At 40.0% G+C, this 25,638-nt stretch overlaps 1 protein-coding gene across 2 annotated transcripts in view; it reads right to left on the bottom strand.

The window, feature by feature from the left end:
- ARHGAP42 (Rho GTPase activating protein 42) overlaps positions 1-24,653 on the bottom strand; it is a 280,435-nt gene extending 255,782 nt beyond the window's left edge. For both annotated transcript variants that reach the window (XR_014815100.1, XM_021062699.2), the window contains exon 1: positions 24,042-24,653. Coding sequence is in view for 1 of the 2 variants with exons in the window: in XM_021062699.2 (XP_020918358.1) it covers positions 24,042-24,195 (154 nt within the window). In the remaining variant the exon portion in view is untranslated. The remainder of the gene's footprint in view (positions 1-24,041) is intronic.
- Between the last annotated feature and the right edge of the window lie 985 nt (positions 24,654-25,638).

The following is a 25,638-nucleotide window of genomic DNA, read 5'->3' as shown; positions in this document are numbered from 1 at the left end:
AATGGATGCTAGTCAGGTTCACTAACCACTGAGCCACAATGGGAATTCCAAGAACCACCTTTTACAATCCAACATTGTCAACTCATTCTTGAGTACTTATAAAACAGAAACAAGTTTCATTAAACAATATTTTCCCTTAATATATTCAATATACTGTGCTATCTTATTTATTCTATTTTTTCCTAATACTAGTTTTCCTCAATCAGATTCAAGAATCCTCTAGGATCACAACCCACGGTCTGAAAACCATTGGAACATCTGAATATATAATAACATCCTGCGGAGCGAACTTAAGTGCCAGATAACACTCAGGCAGAACATGTAAAGAGTAAGTACTAAATCCACATCAAGCTCAGATTATTCTTCCTTTTCTACATGCAAGAAGCAAAACCTGGACTGCTTTTCCATGGTTTCCTTTTTCGAATATGTCCTCTACATTACCCAGAATCACCCTGATGATATGATAAACATTTGGTGATATCTGTTATTTAACAGTCATCTGAGCTGCTGAAATTCCCCCATGAATACTTAATTCTGTAGCTTGAAGCAGCACCTCAAGAGCTCATCCTTGAATTCTCCTCCCCGACCCTCCTTCAGTTCAGGGGCTCTGCACCAATACACATTGCCTTTCTGTCTTTGCTTATTTAATATTACTTGTTGCTCCAATCAACACATTCATTCTCAAAATAACCTTGAGACAGTTTACAAAGGAGGAGGAGGAGGGCTTTCTTATCCTTCCTGAAATTTCTCACAAGACTTATCTTACCAAAAACAATTTCTTAAAACTAACTTCCTTCTTTATTACAACACTACCTACCAACAAAACTGTTAACCTTCTATTTTTGTGGTGCATTTTTATAATGAAACTCAGGTCATTTTCTAATATTATCTTCCCCCTAATGAAACATGCTATAACCCCAAAGGATATAAAACTGTAAAAATACAGTTCTATATCACAACAGGTAGGCCAAGAAAAGGAAGTGATGGTTCAGAAATCAACAATTAGGAAATTCACTAACTAGAAAACTTTTATTGGTGTATTTCTTGAGTTAAATACTCAATTTCATTACCTTCATTAATTACCTATAGCATTTCTCTGACTTATGAGCCACCAACTTTTTACTTATTTATATATAATTAAATACTAGTGTCTTAATTATCTAAGCTTAAAAACATGCTTTGTAATGCACCACAAGCTAGTTTTCACTAAAACGCACACACTGATATATGCCACCTTGCTGGTCAGGGCACATGTTCAACTTCTGACTTCACACCACCCATGAACCCAACTCAGTTAAGAGACAGAACCTGCCGTGAATCAAAACACAGCGTAGGCTCAGTCCTTATGGAGCGGACACCAAGGGGACTCTTAGCTTAGGCCACCTTTCAAAGACATTCACAATAGGCATTTCCCACTTCTCTTGCCACTTCCTATTTGTTAACTGCTTTAGTGAACATAAGATGTCTATTTGTCAGCTCTGCATTTCCAGGTCAGCATTTTTCCCTCTGCTGTCCTATACCTAGAATCTACTCCAACACCAGTCCAAGGCACATCACCCTCTCCAAAAACGTGGGGACCACAATTTCTCTAGTGACCTCTCTCCTACCAAAACCCTTCCACTTGGGGATGGATTTTCTTCTCACATATCTGTAGTCTATTTAGGTTGTAAGCTCTTCAAGAATAGAAATCTCTGCTTCCTAATACTTATAAGGCCCCCAACAACTGCTAGACTTGTATTTTCCCTGGTAGGTAGTAGGTGAATCCTACTGACATTTAGTTTTCCTTGTGTTGGTATCTTGTTATCCCTTTCAATTATGGCTTTAATTTAAAAAAAAAAAAAAAGAAAGAAAGAAAGAAAATGTTTTAATACAGCCCATGGAAGTGGAAAAAGAGATGATTTCTTAATAAGTCAGAATGAACATATACCTAGAGCCATAAGGAACTGTACTGTTTATTCTTGTTACCATTTTCAGATAAACATGTTCCCAAGTAGCAAGTTCAGGAGAACAGGAAATGGAATGGGGAGGAGAGTCCTCTCAAAAGCAGAGTATTACTTCCTCCATGTTTTAGGTCTCGTGCCAGCTCTTCATGTTTAAGGACAAAAAGAGGAAAGTCAGTTTCCCCTATTCTCCAACTGGAGAAAAGTTTAACACGATTGCATACGGGCATAACTAACATGGGATCTAAAGTCAAAATTAAAGAAGAATTGTGTCCATCTGTCTGCTGTAGTTCAGCCTGACCAGGAAAAAGGAGTCTGAGAAGCCTTGCTAAGTGCCTTCTCTCTTCTCTGACTGATATTTACCATCTCATCAGGCCCAAGAACTGTCTCTTGATGTTAGAGGGCTGGTTGTCACACCTGTTCCAGAAAATTCCTTTCACACTGGAATTTTGGAATTCCCTTTCCCACTGGTAGAAGAAAGATAAAGGACCTCAGCAACTTGGAAAGTAGGGGTTGGTGGGAAAGGCTGCTTCAGATGGCAATTGTCTCAATAACACACATCTGAAAGCACATACAATAATTTTTAAGTTTTACATATCAGTGGACATAAAATTCAATTCACCATTCATCCTTTGAAGTGTTTTTATAAAGTTCAGCAGATTTAGGAAAATGAAATACCATTAACAAAAACTTTTCCATATTGCAGCATTTAAGAACAGATTTCACAGGTAAATACATTTTAATCCTCTTTGAGCAAATCATTTCATAGTCTCTCTAGATCATTTAAAACCTCTGCAAAAAAGATTCTGCCTATTTCCACAAAAACAGGATTTCAGAAAACTTTGCATCATTCTGCCCACTAAGGTTACTCATGATTTAAATAACAGAATGAACAGGACACTGATACCATATTATAAAACCATACCTGTTCAGAGTGGCCAGCCAGAGCCCGTTAGCCAAAATTCTTGCCTTAGCTTATTTTTCTTTTTTTCATTAAAAATAAAAAAGGATAAGACAACCATCTCATAACAACTTTGTTAGCAAGGATGACTAATAAGTACAATAAAATTCAAATCATATTAAAAAGACAAACCCATGGATTACCCAAGGAAAAAGAATGCAACAAATTTGCTCAAATTCAGGCTTGGCATGGAAAGGCAATGAATACAGCAGACCACTTACGGTAATACTACCAAAGGAACAAATTTTTACAGAATCCCCAAAGAAATCCCAAAAGTATAAGCAATAAATAGCTGATGTTTTATTACTCCAAATTCTTCTCAATTAAATGCTTTAAAATTTCCAAGAATTTTTTTAGCAGAAAAGAGAACCAAATTATCATTTTATCATTATCCTATAAATGGTAATTTAGATGTACTTTAAAATACTCTGTTCCTAGCACAACACCTGATCTACAGTAGGTGATTAATAGTTATCTGATAAATGAACAGATTTAATTATCAGGCTTTCTCCTTTTAACCCTACCCATCTGCCCCAATATGTTACCTGAGAGATAATAAGGTCACATTTTCCTACAAGGAGTTTTCTTAGAACTAGATTTGCTTCTTACAGTTTACAAAACATTACAAAAGAAATCAGACTCACCATAGGTTCTGTTGTTAAACCTTTACCAGAAATATATTCTCCACATCCTAAAAGCTAGACCTGTTCTCCAGGAGAACCCTTATTGTTATTAATACTAGTTATATTTTAACAGAACACCAGGTATAATTCCTTTGTCCTTAAAAAGAGTGTGCTTCCCACAACCAAATAAAACAGCCCAGGCCTGGATATGCGTATGCTATGATCACTTCGATGTGCCATTTTTAAAGGGATAAAAAGAGAAACTACTCAAAGGTTACTGGATTAAAAGAAGAGAAAGCAAATTAAATAGCCAGAAATAGAAGAGTGGGAAAGCTGGTACGGAAAGGATGTGAGGACCCTCAATTAAGGAAGTCACTGGCAAATTATTTACAGAGATTCGTTCATGTATTGGAAAGGAATGTAGTTAAAGAGTAAAGAAAGACCATCTCAGCTTCTACTTCAGCAACTCTCAGTAACTGACTAGAGCGTGAGAGCTCCCAGCCTCTCACTCTATCCCCCACCCTCCACAACCCTAACCCCACCGCAGGAAAACAGTGAGCACCCCTGGAATCACGGCTGCAAAGTCCTAAGGTGGGGGTGGGGGACAACCAGTAGGGCTCGCTCTCCAAAACCTCCCACTGGGTTCTCACTAATTTCCTTTAATCCACTAACTGGAGGCAGGGAAAGAAGGGCTGGGGAATCTGTCTCTGATCATTACCCTACTATGTTTACAGGCAGGTATTTCTTTTCTGTACTAAGTTTTTCAGGGGGGTTTGGTGTTTCACTTTTTTAAACTTCAGTATTTTTTATTATTTATTACAGCTGATTTACAATGTTCTGTCGATTTTTGTTGTAGAGCAAAAGTGACCCAGTTAGACACATATACACATTTCTTTTTTTCACATTATCCTCCATCACATTCCATCACAAGTGATTAGACATAGTTCCCTGTGCTATACAGCAGGATCTCATTGCTGATCCACTCCAAATCCAATAGTTTGCATCTACTAACCCCATACTCCCAGTCCATCCCACTCCCTCCCCCTCAACAACCACAAGTCTGTTCTCCATGTCCATGAGTTTGTTTATTTTCTGTAGATAGGTTCATTTGTGTAATATATTAGATTCCAGATATAAGTGATACATGTATTTGTCTATCTCTGTCTGACTTACTTCACTTACTATGAGAGTCTCTAGTTCCATCCATGTTGCTGCAAATGGCGTCATTTTGTTCTTTTTTATGGTTGAGTAGTATTTCACTATGTATATGTACCACATCTTCTTAATCCATTGATTTGTCATTGGACATTTATCACACGCATACTTTTTCCTCATACAATGACAAAAGCAGTACAAATTTCTTTACCTTGTTTTTCTCTAACTTAGATTTTTACCCTAAGAGTTCTTTTTAATTGGCTGGTTAAGCAATTACTGTTAAAGTTTACTAAATTAGTTATGTAATTGCTAATTGTTTTCTATTATAAGTAAATTTTAATTATTTACCTAGATTGGGACCACAGTTCCCCAATGGCCTGTAGTACCACAACAACATCACAGGGCACTGTTAGTTATTTAAAGGAGAGAAACACAACTGATGTTTCTTATGTCAAACTGGTTAAAAGTGGATCATGGGAAAGGGAAAGTGGTTTTAGCTTGATTGACTCAACTAATCCGGATTTATCCCTCATTTGGGGATAGGGTTGTGTTCCTAAACAAATTCAGGGTTCTTACAGAAAGAATGGAAGGGCACAGAAGCTATAGGTGGGAAATGTCCTTCCTCCTTTTATCTTACTGATATAAACCATTTGGTTTCAGATCTATATTCATCATCACCAATTTACATCTATTGAGAAAAAGTTCTTATTGTGCAATAGGAGCACCTACATTCAAGAGGAGGTAAGAGAACTCTGAAAGTCTAAGCAGAAAAAGTTGGAAGACTGTAGAAAAGATTAGAAAGAGAATATGCCTCCATAGAAGGTAAGGGAGAAGAAGCTTCAGGAAGCAAGGTCAAATATACCAGAGTCTAGTAAAATGACAAGCTTTGGATCTGACCAGTGGTCACTAGATGTAGGCTTTAGACCTATCTCAGTGTTAAATTTCCACAAGCTCAACATAATCGTATCTTCATTTAATAGTTACCTGGCTATAAACAAGTACCTGGCAGAGTAATATACATAAGAGTCTTAGATCATGGTTTAGAAGAACTTGGGAGTTCCCATCGTGGCGCACCAGAAACGCATCTGACTTAGGAACCAGGAGGTTGCCAGTTCAATCTCTGGCCTCGCTCAGTGGGTTGAGGATCCGGCGTTGCCATGAGCTGTGGTGTAGGTCACAGACGTGGCTTGGATCTGTCATTGCTGTGGCTGTGGAGTAGGCCAGCAGCTGTAACTCCAATTAGACGCCTAGCCTGGGAACCTCCATATGCCATGGGTGCGGCCCTAAAAAGACAAAAAAAAAAAAAAAAGAGAAGAAGAATAACTTGGATAGGACTGTGTACACATTTAAACTTAAGGGATCAATTTCATCAGTGGTCAGAAAGAGCCAAGATGCTTTAGGGAACTAGATTCTCCTCTCTGACAAATTTAATAAATAGCTCCTTTAAAAAGTACAGTGTTTACAATATATAAAAAATGAAGTAATTTATAATTCAAATAAACTAATACCTTAGGGCTTGAAAAGGAACATACAAGAATTGACTAAGTTGCCCATCTTAAGAACAAGAAGCATTCTAAATGTGTGAGCCTGAAGAAGCTTTAAAAATAGTTCTCTCTGATTTCTAGTTAAGTTCAGTGGATACCACAGCTGCACTCCAATAAGAGAACATGTTAGGGCTCCCATAACTTGTGTCACAATGTATATATATCAGAGGCTTCATTTCAGAACAACAGATGAATGCAGATTTTAGGCAGGAAAAAATTCTTTAAAAGATGAAAGTCTTACCCGATCACATAGCTGATACATGATCCAATTTCCTTTTGGTGAACTCTAGCAAACTGCAGATGTTTCTTTACTCAAAATGTAACCTACTCTGGTTTCACTTACATTTCATATGGAGACTGCTTTAAATTACTTACACATAAGCATCACCTTCAATCTGAGGACTTTCAGCCATAAATATGCTAATAATACAAATATGCAAAAGCAAGGAAAAGAGTTGACATTATGGTATTTTTATATAAATGGTATATATATTATTATGTATTATTATTGTATTTATACATTAAGTGTGTTTATCTGGTCAAGGAAGGCTAAATGAACAATAAAGTTGATCATCACTGAAAGGCACTGAAAATTTTTCCCATTTTAAATATTTTGATATTGAAATTACTCCATTTTTTGCTACTAAAAGACATAATGTGATAATAATATCAACCACTTGCTGACTTCTATGTGCCAGGCACTATGCCAGGTATACCTCACAAGAGATTTAATCCTCATGAAAAAAAAGCAGGGACAATTATTATTATCCCCATTGTAAACATGAGGAAATCGGGGCTTAAAAAGGAGAGTGACTTACTAGGGCCACTCAACATACACACACACATACCCGTGTGCATACACGTGTGTACACACACACACACACACACACACACACACACACTCAATATCTAATACAGTATCTAGTGCCTGAAGTGCAGTGGGTGATCCCTAAGTGTTCCCCAAATAGATCTGAATGGATGAAGAATGGACATCCACTTTCTCAGATGTGATCCCTAGGCTGTGCTGATGGCTATAACAGAGGTATGTATAAGTCACTACGTGAAACACAAAAAGGCTGTCTAGAGGAGTCAATGGGTATACCTGGTACCTACTAAATGCTAACAATCCACACACCACACCATATTAGCAGCATGTCCTCAGTGAATGTGAACCCAGAAGAGCGGAGTCTCTGTTCTGTATTTCCAGAGCCTAGAACACTATCAGACATACAGCAAGTGCAAAATAAATATGCAGAATGAATATGTGAGTAAACGTTCCACTTGCTCTTTCTTCTCCACACCTCTCCTGGCTCATCACACTATGCTCTTTACATCTTCTCCTTGTTTTCTCCTCTCCAATCCTCCTGCCACTCCGCACGTATGTACAAATTGTTACTCTCCTCTACTGACATTGTGAGGTTTTAAATGCTTATCCGTCTACAATGGAAATTAAAAGAACAGGGGAATGTTTCCTCCTTAAATATTCACCAAGTGACTCCATTTTCTTCAACAAAATATCAGAGCCATATCTGAAATTCATTATGGGAAGTTATAACTTCACTTTAAATATACATTTAGCTCTCAGACCACTTTCCATCATAAAAATATAACATAAATGCTTATAAACTTATTAAATTTCTATTTACAATTGTGAGTTCCAATAGTTACCACAGGACCCAGCAATTCCTGCCTACGGATATGTCCAAGGGAATAAAAACATATATCCACACAAAAACAGGTACACGAATGTCTACTGCATTATTCATAACAGCAAAAAAAAAAAGGAAACAACCAAAATGTGCATCAATCCATAAATGGATGAACAAAATGTGGTGGTACATTCACACAAACGAGTATTTGTCAATAAAAGGAATAAAGAATCAATATACACTAATACAGGTGAAACTTGAAAACATACCAAGAGAAAGAAGCCAGTCACAAAAGGCTACAGATTGTATACTATTTATACAAAAAGTCTGGAACAGGCAAATCAATAGAAACAGAAAGTATAGTAGTAACAGTTGCCAGACGCTAGGGAAGAGAGACTGAAGAGGCAGCTAATGGGTGTGGGACTTCTTTTAGGGCAATGAAACTATTATAAAATTAGACAGTGGATCCAAAATATATTAAAAAAAAAAAACTCATACAATTCAATTGCAAAAAAAAAAAAAAACTGATTTAAAAATGGGCAGAGAACCTGAATAGACATTTTTCCAAAGACATACAAATGGCCAAGAAGTACAAGAAAAAGTGCTCAACATCACTAATCACTGGGGATATGCAAAGGCCAATCAAAACCACAATGAGATAGCACCTCACACCTGTGAGAATGACTGTCATCAAAAAGAGATAACAAATGTTGGCAAGGATGTAAAGAAGACAGTAAGAACCCTTGTGCACTTGTGATGGGAATGTAACTTGGTTCATTCACCATGGAAAACAATATGGAGGTTCCTCAAAAAATGAAAAGTAAGACTACCCTGTGATCCAGCAATCCCATTTCTGGGTATATATCTAAAGGAAATGAAAACAAGACACAGAAGAGCTATCTGCACTCCCATTTCCACTGCAGCATTATTTACAGTAGCCGAGGTATGAAAAAAACCTAGATGCCCATCAATGGATGAATGAACAAAGATACATACACACAATGGATATCATTCAGCCATGGGAAGGAAGGAAATCCTGCCATTGGCAACACACAGATAAACTGTGAGGGCATTATATTAAGTGGAATAAGCCAAACAGAAAGACAAATACCGAATGGCATCACTTATATGTAAAATCTTTAAAAAAAAAAAAAAAATCAAATTCACACAAACAGAAAGTAGACTAGTGGTTGCCAGGGGTAGGAGAAAAAGGAAGAGGTTGGTGAAAGGATATAAACTTTTGAGCTATAAGATGAATCAGGGAGTTCCCGTCATGGCGCAGTGGTTAACAAATCCGACTAGGAACCATGAGGTTGCGGGTTCGGTCCCTGCCCTTGCTCAGTGGGTTAACGATCCGGCGTTGCAGTGAGCTGTGGTGTAGGTTGCAGACGTGGCTCGGATCCAGTGTTGCTGTGGCTCTGGCCTAGGCCAGCGGCTACAGCTCCGATTCAACCCCTAGCCTGGGAACCTCCATATGCCTCTGGAGCGGCCCAAGAAATAGCAAAAAGACAAAAAAAAAAAAAAAAAAAAGATGAATCAGGCATGAGACTGGAACATAAAACACAGTGACTATAGTTGGTAACACTGTATTAAATAATTGAAATTTGCTGAGTTGAACTTACATGTTCTCAGGAAAATAAATAAGTAAATATGCAAGATAATGAATGTGTTAACAGCTGGCAGGAATTCTTTAGAGTTCTTTCACAACATATATTAAATCACTAACATGTACACTTTGTCAATTACACTTCAATAAAACTGAAATCATTTTTTCAATAAAATTAGACAGTGGTGATAGTTGTACCACTCTGAAAACATAAGAAAAACAACTTGATTGCACACTTTTATTCTGGTCCTTTTTTCTTTTTCTTTTTTTTTTTTTTAAGGGCCCCATCTGTGTATATTGAGGTTCCCAGGTTAGGGGTCAAATTGAAGCTGCAGCCACTAGCCAACACCACAGTCATACCCATGCCAGATCTGAGCTGCATCCGCAAACTATGCTGCGCCTTGTGGCAATGCCAGATCCTTTAACCCACTGAGCCTGGAGTCAAACCCACATCCTCATGGATACTAGTCAGGTTCTCAACCCACTGAGCCACAACAGGAACTCCCAGACCATACAGTTTTAAAAGGATGAATTTTACAGCAGCATACTATACCTCAGTAATGCAATTTAAAAAGTGAATGGTATTTTGGGAGTTCTCTTATGGCACAACAGGTTAAGAACCTGTCATTGTCATTGCAGTCACTGCTGCAATGACATTGGGTCACTGTTGTGACGAGTTCAATCCCTGGCCCAGGAACTTCCACATGCTGTGGGCATGCCCCCGCCCCCCCCCCCCCAGCCTCTAAAGTGAATGGCATTTTTAAAAGAAGGCATCTCCATACAATTAAAACCAAGATCATGAAGGAAAATAATATTTAAAAAAGAATATATATACCACTGTGTCGCCTTGCTATACAGCAGAAATTGGCACAACACTGTAAATCAATTATACTTTAATAAAAAATAAATAAATTTTTGAAAATCAATACTTTAAAATGACATCATGAAAAGTACCCATGTACCACTTTGTTACAAACAGGAAACAATATAAATCATGTTTGCAATTAAATTTTCCTACAACATCTCTTATATTTGAGCTACTAACATTACTGTCACTGCTAAACAGAAAATTAATTCTTTAATACAAATATCAATTCCTTGAATAAGCCTGTTCTAATCAGTCTCACTCTGGTAAATCTACATTCTATGCTACCCACTTCTTCACTAAGATATTTATCTTCATACAAAAAATTTTGGAATAGGTTTCAATATCAAATGGAGTGACAGCCTGTGGACTTTTCCATCTCCAAATATTAATTTGACGCAACTTTCTATAAGTTCAGTCATGTAATAACAGGCACTGACAAAAAGGGTATCATGTGTCCAGCCCCAGAGTCCCAAAGACTTGGTATCAATTCTTATGGAGCTGACTTTTCTACAGAGAAAAACAGGCAAATGATCAAATCTTCAAGATAAAATGCGATGAACATTATGTTTTTTACAAAATCTTTTTTTTTTTTTGGTCTTTTTTTTGCCTTTTCTAGAGCTGCTCCTGCAGCATATAGAGGTTCTCAGGCAAGGGGTTCAATGGGAGCTGCAGCCACAGTCCTGCACCACAGCTCACAGCAACGCCAGATCCCCAACCCACGGAGCGAGGCCAGGGATCGAACCGACAACCTCATGGTTTCTACTAGGATTCATCAACCACTGAGCCATGATGGAAACTCCAATCATAGACTCTCTGATGTGGAAAGCTTCTTAAAAAGATAGCTCACTATTCCACACAGCAATGGCTTACTCTTGCTGCAAGCCACATTCATGTTACCAAGCAACCATACATGGTCCACAGTTCTCACATTAATATTTAATATAGTGCTCTCTCAACATATACTGTATATCTGTCCTGGTAAAGTAAATATTTTGCTTAAGAATGCCACCTCACATCTTTTTTTAAATACAATATGGTGGTGTTTGTTGTCCATAACTTGATCTCAACATTAGCTATAAACGAGATTGATGGGAAAATTAATATGTAATGCCAAGTATCAAACATTGTGCTAGATACTTCACATGTGTTATCCAATCCTGCAAATATGCATGTGAAATAAATATTACTTCCATATTATAGACAAGGAAAACCAGAAAGGAAGCCAAGTGACCTGCTCATAGCCGTGTTGCTAATAAGTGGCAGAACTGGGATTGAAAAGCATTGCTCTGATTCTCAAACCCAGGCTCTTTCTATTATACCAGGCTGACTGCTGTTAATGTTAAATCCTCAGTGAACCTACTTAACATCAAAATGTTCTAATGATTAAAGATTAAACATTATTAGTGGTACACAGGTGTGAATGATAACACTGAATTTAGCAGAAGAGTAACCCTTTGCTGTTTCTCTAAACCAGATTTAATGTTCAGATTACTTCAATAACCTAGGATTAGTTTAAATTAACAAATGTTCGGACAGAAATGCAAAGCACAATCTCCAAGAAGAAACAAGTCAATCTAAGCTGTAAGCTTAAACAAGTAGGAAGAGTATCTTGCAGCTGACATCCTGCTTCTGCATCCTTGCTTCACCCTCTCTCCTCCCCTCATCAGAGAGTGTCACAAAACATCACACTCAGCCAGCCACGAATACTCACTGAATTCTAATTTCCCGTTAGAACAGTCTGAAGAACCAAAGCAATAATGGATGGAAAAAAAAAAAATGCAGCCAAAAGAGTTTAACCCTGACAAATCTGCAAATTCTCACTCACTTGCTACTACTATTCCTTGTTCAGGATTATTCAGGATCTGTATTTTCTTTCTTTATTCCCAGAGACTGGCCTTTTTCAGCCTTTGCTTTACTTTACAAACTGTCCCCAAAGTCCAGACTTCCCCTTCATCACTCCCTACTTCTCCCAGCCCCAGGGCAGAGTTTCCCTTAAGCTCGGAGATCCCCTAAGAATTTTCTTCTTTTTTTTTTTTTTTTTTTTGTCTTTTTGTCTTTTTGCCTTTTCTAGGGCCGCTCCTGCAGCATATGGAGGTTCCCAGGCTAGGGGTTGAATCGGATCCATAGCCACCAGCCTACACCAGAGCCACAGCAACTCGAGATCCGAGCCGCGTCTGCAACCTACACCACAGCTCACGGCAACACCGGATCCTTAACCCACTGAGCAAGGCCAGGGATCGAACCCACAACCTCACGGTTCCTAGTCAGATTCGTTACCCACTGCGCCACGACGACAGGAACTCCCAAGAATTTTCTTTTTTTAATAGTCTGTTTTGCCTCTAGGGCACCATCTAAACATCCTCTCCTGGCGATTCTGACACCAATTCAATCATACCACCTTTTCTAGATCAACTAGCTTACAGGTTCAAAACAGTTTTCTCATTAAGCCAACTGAATCTTCTTCCTCTTCAATCCCTAATTCAATGTTCTTTTTTTCCCCATAATTCCTTGCTCCCAGGTCCTTCAGCAACGCTGTACAAATCTGATCATTTTCTTTTCTTGCCAATAACCATTAGGATGATCTCACCTCAAACATTATTACATTTACAACACATCTGTGCAGCATAAGAAACACCGAGGAAAGCACTTTTCTAAGCCACTGTCTGCCTTCAGAGCAGAAATCCATGTGGAGAAAGGATATCTCATCTGCAGCTTGGCCTGTTCCAGTTCATGAAATTACCCAAACATTTATTTCACTTCTGACAAGTGCAAGTTATGACCATCACTTTTAACAGCTTTTATAGACTGCTGACCTGAGCCAGCAGAATCAAAGCACCAGAAGATATATCCATAAAGTCTCCAAATCTATACGGCCAGTTCAGGACTATCCCTAGATGCCAATCTGATGGCTTCCTTGTTCCTTGGTTTCCAGATGATATAATAGGGAATTATTTATTTGTTTAAAAGAAAAAGCTAAGTCGAAACCACCCCACAACTTATAATCACTCCCTACAAAAGAGACTTCATTTGGGGGACAAACGAGCTGTAACATTCCATTAAAACATTTCCACCTCAACAATCTTGTTTCTATGGAGCAGGATAATAACATTGACAAGAAGCTGTTCAAGTGAAGCCTTGAAAAACGCTAAATTTATCTGGATTACAAAGATCCTGCCTAAAGCCAATGAAAATAATATTATATGTTTTAATTATGTTATTATTATGCATTTTTCCCCTTGGCCCACATGAAAATCCTTCAAGGAATATAAAGCAAATGGTATTCCCATTTTGATGAAAATAGAGTCTGGGGAAAATGGCTTGTACCTATGCCACCAGTTAATGGCAGCAGCAGGACTATAATGAAGTCCTAACTCCTGATGCTACCTGCTGTCTCCTGGGTTACGCACTCCTAAAAGTCAGTCCCATCAGGCCAGGGCATCTCCATTTTAAACCTGATGGAAGAAATATTAAAGAGCAAACCTGCAGTCCTGATCCCCTGGCTCATTCACTCCATAGATAGTCAGAACCCTTCTCCATATCATGTTCTTGGTAAAACGTAAACTGGTTCACAGCGACTGAGTAGCCACCACGCAGTCAGAGCTGATTAGAATACCAATATCCTGGGAGTTCCCTTCGTGGCTCAGTGGTTAACAAACCCAACTAGGATCCATGAGGATGGGGTTTCAGTCCCTGGCCTCGCTCAGTGGGTTGGGGATCCGGCGATGCTGTGAGCTGTGGTGTAGGTTGCAGACAAGGCTGGGATCCCACGTTACTGCGGCTGTGGCGTAGGCGGGCAGCTGTAGCTCTGATCCAACCCCTAGCGTGGGAACTTCCATATGCCCAAGTGTGACCCTAAAAAGCAAAAAAAAGAAAAAAAAGAATATAAACATCGTTGGCCCCTAGAAGTTTATATTCAGAAGACTAAGTAAAAGCTTATACACAAAGATCCCAGTGAGTACCCCACATGACCACAGAGACAGAGGCACAGACCAGAGTGATACAGGTCTAAGGCCAAGAACATCTTGGACCACAGACAACACCACAAGCTAGAAGCGAGGAAAGGTCCTCCTTGGGACCCTTTGGACACAGTGAATTTGGACTCTGGCCTCCAGAACTGTGACAGAATGAATTTGCTGTTTTAAGCTAGGAAAAAAAATTACTTTGTATATACATACACACATACACATATATACACACCCACACACAAACATACACACTGAATGTACTAAATGTATTAAAGCAGGCAGAGAACATCACATTTAAGATACTGTGAGCATATCAGCAGGGTAAGGACCCAACATAGTCTCCAGAAGGATATGCATTCAATCCCCGGACTTGTAGGTTAAGGATCTGGTACTGTAGGTGGCAGACAGGGCTCAGATCTGGTGTTGCTGTGGCCGTGGCGTAAGCCAGCAGCTACAGCTCCAATTCAACCCCTAGCCCAAGAATTTCCATATGCTGTAAAAGGGGCCAGAAAAAGAAAAAGAAAAAAAGATACTGTGAGCATAGAATTGCAGAGCCAACCAAATGTCAGGATCTGAGAGGAATGAAAAAACTCCAGTTCCACAGAAATTTCCTTGTGGCACAGCAGGTTCAGGAACCCATGCTGCTGCAGCTGCAGCACAGGCTGCAACTATGGCATGGGTTCAATTCCTGGCCCACTGGGTGCAGCAATAAAATAAAATGATAAAATAAAACAAAACAAAATACACTAGAGTAGAACAGGAAGTATTAGAAAGACTCAAATGTTTCTAAGATGACCAGTTGCATGAGGATATAACTGAACAAATGAGAACACACCAGAGAACAAGCTGCAGAAGAAAGAGCTTTGTCTGGACATGCTGAGTCTGTGGTGCCTGCAGCACATCCAGGTGGTGCTAGGTAGCAAGCTGGTGAAAATCTAATCCAGAGCTCAGGAAAAGGGCAGGAGGCCTGGGAGCAGATGTTATCACACAAGGAAAGCAAACAGTAAAAGGGCTAAGATGGAATCCTTGCACACTACCAACATTTAAGAGAAAGATAGAGGAAATAAGGAAGCGGAATGCAGCAATACCACATACTAAGAAAAAGGTGCCACGGTGCAGTGGGGATCCAGAGGCAGTAATAACGTTAAAAAGGGTCACCTGAGGAAAACCAGGATTGACATGCAGTTAGTGCAGGCCTTTGAAAGTCCCTTCCATCAGCTCTGTTGACATTTTTTCATGCGCATTCAACTTTCCCAAATCTTCCCCAAACAGAATGCCCCTGAAAAATTCACACCTGTTACCTCTTCTGTTGACAGTTTTCATTTGTCCTTCAAATTTTCTGCAACCAACTTTTAAAACAACTGGAATCTCTCATTCCTTTGACTCTCCAGTGTCATATAATAACTGTTTCACAGAAGACAAAGTCTGAGAGTCCAAAGCCACAACGCTTAAACTGTTCTCACACTAATTGTAATTTGCTTCTCCTTGCTAATCCCTCCCGCCATTACCACCATTTCTTTTTGTATTTATTTCACTTTGGTTTTGCCCATATCTTTCATTCAGACACTTTTAAGGAATAAGAAAATTAAATAATGAAAAAGAGAAAATTCTCCCCACAGCAAAGTAAAATCCATGTACGTACATAGCTCCCATCTGAAAGGGGATAAATACACTATCCAGAATATTTATTTCTTTTTTGCCTTTTTTTTTTCTTTTTCTTTTTTTTTAGGGCTGCACCTGCATATGGAGGTTCCCAGGCCAGGGGTCAAATCAGAGCTGTAGCCGCCAGCCTACGTTACGCCACAGCCACAGCAACACCAGATCCTTAACTCACTGAGCAAGGCCAGGGATCAAACCTGCAACCTCATGGTTCCTAGTCAGATTCCTTAACCACTGAGCCACAATGAGAACTCCCAGAATATTCATTTCTATTAGCACCTTATCACTCTCCTCCACACACAAACACATATGTTTTCTAAATTAAATCATCACTTTTCCTGTGTACTAAGGAGAGAACTGAAGCTGGGTCATTCATTTGGGTAAACTTCAGAATATGTTTACACATGAGGGAATAGTTTTGGCATGTCTTTCATAAACTAGCAAGCAGTATGGCTTTTTAGATTTGCATGAGGAGATATCACAGAAATTCCACTACTGAGAAATATGTCTGGCTTCCAAATGAAAGGGGTCATTTTGGGTCTACCTACTTTCTCTCAGAGTAAAGCCAAGGTTCAGGGAGAGGACTATTAATAAAGCATGTAAATTGTGTATTTCTCCTAAATATTTTTCATGCTACCCAACACTCAGAACCACCCCAGGATGGTTCCCCATTATTCACAAAATACAAGACACTCCCCATTATACCTGATAATCACCCAAATCAGATAAACCAACAACATCAAAAGTGTCATGTACTGACATTTTAAAAATACCACTAAACATGAAGATTTTACCACAGAAAATAAAAACTGGAAGTGAAAAATCTGTGATAATCAGTATAAAATCATCTACAAAGAGTGAATTATCAGTCTCTCTTGGCCTTCTCCCACCATGTTCCAATTGAAAATTAGGCAAATCAAAGATTCAAAAAGATTCACTCTCAAATCAAAGATTCAAAATCCCAGAAAAGTAGGGGTCATTTTTTTCTTCTTCAACATACACGCTCCTCTGCAACAAAGAGGAAAAATGGAAAAACTGACATTATCAGCTACTTATGGCACCTTACTATCCTGCAACTCCCTTTTTCTGAAACAAATCCCTTCCCTTCCAGAGTACTGTACATGCGTGTTTTGCTATAACATGTTCTTCAGCTTTTATAATTGCATTCTCAATTATAAAATCAGAACACTACAGATGGAAAAATGGCATATTCTGATTAATCAAACTTCTGGTTAGACATAAATTCTACAGAGACGGCTCCAAAGTACCAGAGATATCCAGGCCAAAGTTTAAATTCACCTCACCAAAGCTGACAATAATGACATTTCTACTGTCTGTCCCATTATCATCCACCCCCATGGTCCATTAGGATTAATGAGTATTGGAGTCCCTGTCATGGCGCAGCGGTTAATGAATCCAACTAGGAACCATGAGGTTTCGGGTTCAATCCCTGGCCTTGCTCAGTGGGTTAAGGATCCGGCGTTGCCATGAGCTGTGGTGTAAGTCGCAGACGCGGCTCAGACCCTGAGATGCTGCGGCTGTGGCATAGGCTGGTGGCTACAGCTCCGATTAGACCCCTGGCCTGGGATCCTCCATATGCCACGGGTGCGGGACTAGAAAAGGCAAAAAGACCAAAAAAAAGATTAATGAGTATTATGAATGTCACCACACTTACACAGAACCCAGCCATTAAACTCAGAATATGGCAGCTGCAAAAGATGAAGCAGAGATTCCGTGAACTATAGAACCAGGTGCTCAGCAACTGGTTTTAATTTTAATTTTCAGGATGAAAGTCAGCAAGAAGCAGGAAGCAAGCCCTTGGTTGATAAGGCCAGATCCACTGGGGATACATTCTAAGGATGATGAGATGCTGGGCAGAGGTTCAGCAGGCTGGAGGAAATAGGCAGCCCTGCAAACTGAACCCGGTGGTTGACAGGTGGGGCTACAGGGAGGCTAGCACCTGCCAAGAGGCTGAAATGAGCAGAAATTACCATCTAGACAAGACAGCAGGACTGGCTGGGGCCAGAACAGGTGGCAACCACAGCTCTGGCCAGAAACAATATTCGCAAAAGAGATTCAGGACTAAATAAGCCCCTTTCCTTCACCTTTTCCCATCTATCGGAAATAAACATTTCACTGACGCACAATATTTATTGAATGCAGCTTAATAGCCTGAAAAAGTTAATATTTCTCTTTATAAATCTACAGAAAATATTGCCACTCTATGTACCCATTACTTAACTACAATTCCACCTGGCACCAAAGAAATACTGAAGGTTGAATGTAAGCTTTATTTTTTCCCTTATATAATCTGAGAAATGTATAAGCATCATCATGAGCACAATTAACACTTCACTCAGAGAAACATTAATAATTGAAAGTGTGTTTATTAAAGGAGCTTTTCAGTGACTTAAAATGCCTAGTGCTGGTTGAGACTCTGCTGCCGTCGCTTGTGGCTTGGGTCACTGCTGTGGTGAGGGTTCGATCCCGGGCCTGGGAATTTCCTTAAGCCAGGGGCTCAGCCAGAAAAAAGAAACAGGGTAGTGGTTACTTGAGTTTTCTGCATGCTTAGAGTACCTTGACCAAAACTGTCATAAGAGGCAGTGTAAGTGGTGGTTATTGCTAAGCCCTTCTTCTCCACTAGATAGGAACCATTTTGTTCTCATAGCAACCCACTCCCTGGCTTTCTAAAAGGACAGTCCCTCAATTACTACCTGCAGAAAAAGGAAATCCAGTGGAGATAAAGATACTGTTAAAAGGCACCTATTAAGCTCATGTAGAGAATAAGAAGAGAGGTAGACAGAAGTACTCAGCCATCCCAATTTAATTCCACTTTCATGAGCGCCAAGGCCCCCATTTAAATTAACACAAATATAACTGCCCTTACTTGTACTCATCTCTGAAGCAGAACCTTTCAGCACCACATTCCTAATCTACCAGCTCCTAAATTAATTACAGTTCATTTGAAAGACACAATTATTTCTGCTCATTTAACTCAAATTCTAATGAATGACTGCAAGAACCAAATGAATGGTGCAAGTAATTACACATCCACACCTTTGACTAGGCTGCCCAGCTAAACAAGCAAAATAATATCAGTAGAAAAAGCAGCAGGGAGGCAGCTCTTACAGGGTAAACAAGAATCTTCTGAATTCCAGTAAACCAAATAAAACCAAGGTGCAAATTTAAACACCAAAAATAGCCTAAAACAACAGCAGTAAATAGTGTTGACCAAGTAAATAGTGCTGTAACTAAAGAAAAAATTTTCAAATGTCTTAAACTTGCCCTTCTTCCTCCATTCTATTTATCTCTTTTCCGGTGCCACCAAAAACTGGTGGCAAAGTGGGCCCTGAACATATACAAAAGAGAGACTGGCTTAACGTGAAAAACCAAGCGAAACACACAGCAAATGGATGGCAGGAGTAGGTCCCCCTTTCTAAGATATTCCAATGTCCGCTTTGCATTTAGAGTTTCTTTCACTTTCAACAATTACTTTATCCCCAGATCACAAGTGCACCAAGCAGGGTACTTTCAACTGAGGTCTGTGGACACTGAGAGGTAGACACCTTTAACAAAGGGTGTGAGTCCCAAGTATGCTTATCTGTGAGACAGACCTACAGACACAAAGAACAGACTTGTATTGGGGCAGTGGGGAAAGGCAATAGGAGTTTGGAGTTAGCAGATGCAAACTATTATATTCAGAATGGATATACAACAAGGCCCTACTGTAGAGCACAAGGAACTATATTCAATGTCCCAGGATAAACCATAATGGAAAATAAGGTGAAAAAATATATAACTGAATCACTTTGCTGTATCGCAGAAATTAACACAACATTGTAAATCAACTATACTAGGTCAGAATTTAAAAAAAAGAAAGAAACAGTGTGTTTCTCTCTTGCTAATATCTTAATTAAATGCATATTCTTCTACCAACTTCAATTTATGCACAACCAAATTCTACCACTCAAAGAGGCATCCCTTCTTATTTGTGCCACAGATCACTAATGCCAGGAACAAATGCTTTAAGAGGCAATAGGATCAATAAATAAAGTTTGTGAGACAGAGAAGGCTGTCATCAGGCTAAGCAGATTGTGAAGAACTGCACTTTCAATCAGAAAAAGCGGTGAGAAAATGAATCATCAACAACATACAAGATATTATCAGCAGTCTTTATATGAGAGAAAACTTCATTTCAGCAAAATAACATCATCCATTAGATTAAGTGCAGCTTACAAGTTTTATATTGGTTTCACAGTATTATTTATATTTAATTTGTAAGCTGACTTGCTTTTAAGATTATATGAATAAACATAAGAATTATAGTTTCATGCCTTATGTATTTAACTATCATAATAAAATTATATTAGAGTCCGTTAATATTTTTCTTTAAAAAAAACCCAGACATGTATATATTTTAACTATCATAGTAAATAAATAAAATTATATTAGACTCCAATAGCATTTTTTTTCTTTGAAAGAAGCCCAGACATACAAGTTTGAGAAACACTATCCTAAGGGTAGAGGAAATAGCTGGCTAATTCCACCTGAAGGCAATGAGAGGAAGTAGCTAGTGATAAGGCAGGTGGGATGGCCAAGCTGCTGAAGGGCAGGTTGGAGAAAAGAATGTTGATATGCTCTCCCCACCCAATCAGTTCAATCAATTATATTCAATAAGTAAATTCCATTTCTGCCCTTATTTCCCCCCTCTCTTTTTTTTCTTTTCTTTTCTTTTTTTTTTTTTTTTTTTGAGGGGAAGGAGAGTCTATCCTTGCGAAGACAAAGCTCTACTTAAAGATGGTTCTTTGAGTTTAAAAGTATAAAAAGAAAAAGTAAAGGGGGAATTATATGAGAAAGCCATTTAGAAATGTTTCTTTGGATATGATGAAAGGAGAAAATTAATAAGCAAAACTAGCCTATAAATTCACAATTCAAATTTTAGGACTGGCACCTGTTAAAGGAACAAAGTTCATAGAGTAACTTGACAAAAAAAAAAAAGGTGAACAAGTAACCAGTATCAAATATTCTCAATATCACTCACCAAATGTCTGTACAGAATGCAACAAAATGAACAAATAATCCTAATGGTAAGGTATTTATAGATGTTCCCTCATTTTGCAGGAAAGGGAGGACCCAGAGATGAAGTTACTTGCCAATTATCACACAGCATTTGACAGCACCTGAACTTAAACTCAGGTCTACATTAACTCACTGTGTTAACTCAGTTAACTGCCATCTATTTTCTGAGTGGACATGAATGTGAAATGTAATAATTCATATTTAAAAATGTTACATATCTTACATATGAAAATCCAAATCATCTAGTCAAGATCGTCACCTATAAGGATCCTTCTAAATACTCTACTGAAGAAATGCATATCCTGAACCAAAGATTAAGGACCATGCGTGACTCCTATTGGAACAGAAAAGCATGTATTACTCCAAAGGGCATGCCAAAACTCTCACCAGAAAAGCTATTAACTAAGTTGGAGATAATATAAGATGCTTAGAAATACACCAGTGACTGTCAGCACAGGAAAGTTTTATTAAGAAACCATTAAGTGGAGTTCACATTGTGGCCCAGTGGTAATAAACCTGACTTGTATCCCTGAGGATGTGGGCTCAATCCCTGGCCTCCCTCAATGGGTTAAAGATGCAGTGTTGCTGTCAACTGCGGTGTTGGTCTCACAGATGCGGCTTGGATGGCTTGGATCTGGTGTTGCTGTGACTGTGATGGGGGCCGGCAGCTACAGCTTGGATTCGACTCCTAGCCTGGGAATTTCCACATGTTGCAGGTGTGGCCCTAAAAATACAAAAAAAGAAAAAGAAACTATTAATTATAAATGAAAATGATAGCAAAATGCTAAAAATACAACGGACATGGACAATGGATATATTTATTGAAACAGCAGGTATAGAGAATGGGAAGGCGTAGTTTAAAGTTAAGGCAAGTGAAGGCTTCCCAGGATAACAAGGAAAAAGTCAGAAAGGACTCCATATCTGATCTGGGATACATTACTATCCTCCTACAGGAGCAGCCTCAGAGAGCAGGCATCTAGCAGTTGTAGCCTAGCCTCACAGCATCCTCCCCAAGGGACAGAAGGTGGCTTGGTGGGAAAAAAGCAGTGCCATCACGTGACTTCAAGGGTTCCTCTACTCTATTTCCCATTTGGCAGCTAATGCTGGGAATTCTTTCAACAAGAAATAGTCTTTTTTTTTTCCTACCATGAGAGAAGTAATAATCAAATGCTAATGTAATGCATTAAGAATCCTAGAAAGATAAGTTGTATATTTAAATGTACAAGGCCAAGTTCATGAGGTAGGGTCTATATGTTCAAGGAACTTATACTCTCAAGATTTCTTCACTTATGAATGGAAAAATAAACCTATAAAGTTGGGATCACCTGATTTTTGCAAGGCTAGACTCAATGAAAATAAAGTTCATAATATTACTACTAAAACGATGTGCATTTTAGAGCTTTTATCACAGCTTATCAAGTGCTTTAAACTCTTGAAGCCTAGAACAGATCTCCAGCAGAGTGAGGGAAAATGTCACTTGTAGACCATCTGAGAAACTCTCATTGAAGAGGGATTATGCTCTCTAAAATCCAGAGAGGCTAGTCTGGAGACCTCAAGTGGGATTTGCAAACCAGAGGAAGAAGAGTTCACATTTGTGTACACAAGACGGAAAGAACTACAGATAAACTAGTCTATTTTTCACAAATCAGGACAACGCTATTATCAGTAGCAGCCTCAAATTCAGAAATTAAGTGAATTCAGATATTGAACATATCTTCTTTACCCTGGCTAAGTAACACAAGTGATAAGTAAATGTTTTAGCATTGGAGATGGTTAAAATAAAAAGGATTTAGGAGCACATTAATTTCAAGACATTTTTATAAGCTCCATTCTTCCTATTAATACATGCTTCAAAATACAGGTAAGACGCTAATGTTGTCTTAGGTTCAAGCACATGGGCATCTCTTTCTTGTAGTCATTGACCTAATACTTGACATACAATGAGGCTTCGCCAATCTATGTCTTGGGGATTGCTAGATCACCCAAAGGCCTCTCCACTTTATGGAAAATACCTCACCCACTCACCTATCAGAGGCCAGAGTGTCTAGGGTTTCATTTTCAGTGGCTAAAGTTTTCAGAAGCCTCTATTAAAGTTCAAATAGGTCCTGGGAAAGGTAACAAATTAAGCTTATTATTTAGTCAGTCAATTCTCTGTAAGAGAAACTCTTGAGTTTCATTTACTAAGACTCTCTCAGCTCTTAGTAATTGAAAGTGAAGATCCAGAGGATGCAAAAAGGAGTGAAGAAAATCCTAACAGGAGGTATGCAGAAAAGGAGGCGGGAGAAGCCCCTAAAAGTAATCTTTACTTGCTGTAGAAAAGAAGTTCTGATTGGTCTTTAGCCACTGAACTCTCATCCCCAGTGACTCCACCAACACCAGGGTTACAATGCAAGCCAGAAATTAAGACGCACAAAAGTCTTGTAAAGAGATAAAAACCCAGTGGTGCCATGCTGTCGTCATTCATCTTACTAAATCGCAAAACTACAAAGCTACATATCTTTCAAAAGGCCTGAAGACTGATCTACCCAATGAAGAGCCACTGATGTACAGAAGAAATTAATAATTTTCCTTGAATATCACTAAATAATCTAGCTTTATATTTATCCTTCAGATAAACTCTTTAACCCCTCCTGAAGGACTTTTTTAAAAAGTTTAAACTAGGCACAATAAAGTTGCAAAAAAAGACCAACAGTCGCCAACATTTTTCAAAGAGCGTTATACAAAACGATGACTTTGATCAACATTCCTCAGGATATATATTCCAGTATCCGGTAGAGAATTTTTCCCTTCCCTACAGACTTGGAAGCAAATTGAGAACACCTAGGAACAAACTTTGTTGGCCACCGGCAGGGGAGCTCTTCAGCTTTTGTCCCCAAACCCATTCAAACAAAAGAAGCTTCGCTTCCTCTAACCCACCCCTCAGACCCGCACCCTCCCAGGGACTCCGCAAATCCCCGAGCCCTCTCCTCCCGCCCCCGCCAGCTCAACTTACTCCTCAGCGCCCCGATGAGCAGAGAGCCGTCCTTAATGAGCTCTTTAATGAACTTGTTGGTTCTCTCCAGTTCAATCTCGTGACACTGCAGGCGCTCCCTGAAATCCGGGCTGTCCAAGTAGGAGTCACTGAACTCCAGAGTCGGCAGCCCCATGGCACCAGCACTGCCAGCGGCCGCCCAGGGCAGGTCCGGGCCGGCGGTCGAGGCGGGGACAGCTGGCGACCGCAGCCGGCGCCTGGGACGCGCGATCCTGGGGAACCAGCCGGGACGCGAGGGGACGTGCAAGGGAAACGGGTCCCACACGCCGCGCCGCCTGCGCGGGACTCGGCGGCGCGCGGACGCCTCCGGGCTCAGGCTTCTTCCCCCGAGGCGAGGCGAGCGCCCACGCGGGCGGTGGGCCGAGGCGCGGGTCCGCTCAGGTCGTTGTCATTCGGACGCATCGTCGCCGCAAGCGCGGAGGCGGCGGAGGCTCCGGGCCGCGGCCGGAGCAGGAAAGTTCTCTCGATTCGCAGGCACTTCCGGCAGCTCTGCTCTCCTACTCCCTTGACAGTCGTTTGCGCTGGGAGCCAGAAGCGCCCAGCCGCCCCTCCGGCCGGGCCGGGGAAACCCTCCCCCTCGGTGGACGCAGGCTCAGAGCGCTCGCTGATCGGGCCGGGCTTGGAGACCCTCCTCCCGCCGCCGTGTTCCCACCCCGCGCCGCCCCGCCCCTCCTCCCATTTACCCTCCTGCCCGCGCCCAGCTGCCCGCACTTTGCTCCTGGGCTCTGCACTGCCGCGGCGGGATCGCGCTCCTGCCTGCGCGCGGGCGTTAACTCAGCAACTCCTGGGCGCCCAGCTTCCACTAGCCCGCGGTGACACTTTGGTGCCCTCCACTCCACTAAAACATCTCCAGCTCCCAATATGCCTCCCTACTCGGTTCTCATCACCCACTGCCTAGAAATGTCTGGGAGAGAAAGCAACGTTATCTCTCCCTGAAGTTTGAAGCCTGGTTGGGAGATGCCACTTTCGAGCGTTAGTTTTTACTTCGCTAGCCTGCGCTGAATGCAGAAAAATTCCATGTTGAAAAGTTTTCTTTTTTCTCACCATTCACTGCTTTGATCCTAGAAAGTCAGGGTTTTTATATTCAAAACGCAGAACTTCATAGACCTAGGGCAGTTTTTTTGTTTTTCCAAGTTGCTGAGAAGGTGGGAAGATTTTAGATTGTTTTTATTCCACCAAATAAGCGCCTCGGACTGAGGGGTTCTTCTTCTAGAAAAATACCTGTTTGCATCACAACTGTATCTTTTATGGTCACCTGGATGGAATTGCCCTGCAAGCGTGGAGATTTTCAAACTGTTGAAGTTGGCTGAAATTCCAAATGAATAGTTAATTCTTACCAAGAGGCGGTATACCCCTCCTCTGGGAGGGATCACCTAATAAATTTCTGTTCTCTCAAAACCTTGACAGCAAGAGAAACTGCTGCTTTACATCTAGTCCCGCCATCATCTATAGGATTTCTGAGAGCGCAGTTATTTTTCTAAAGGATCTGCTTTTAATTTCTATGTTTTCATTGCTTTGTCCATTTGAACCATCTGTTAAAAAACCCTTCTACAGATCA

This window comes from Sus scrofa, chromosome 9 (genome assembly GCF_054392235.1).
Source record: "Sus scrofa isolate SSC_HxYL_T2T_F1_AM1 chromosome 9, Sscrofa_HxYL_maternal_Yorkshire_Landrace_v2.0, whole genome shotgun sequence".
NCBI lineage: Eukaryota > Metazoa > Chordata > Mammalia > Artiodactyla > Suidae > Sus > Sus scrofa.
Note: the sequence above shows the minus strand (reverse complement) of the source record. Positions and strands in the feature narration are given on the sequence as shown.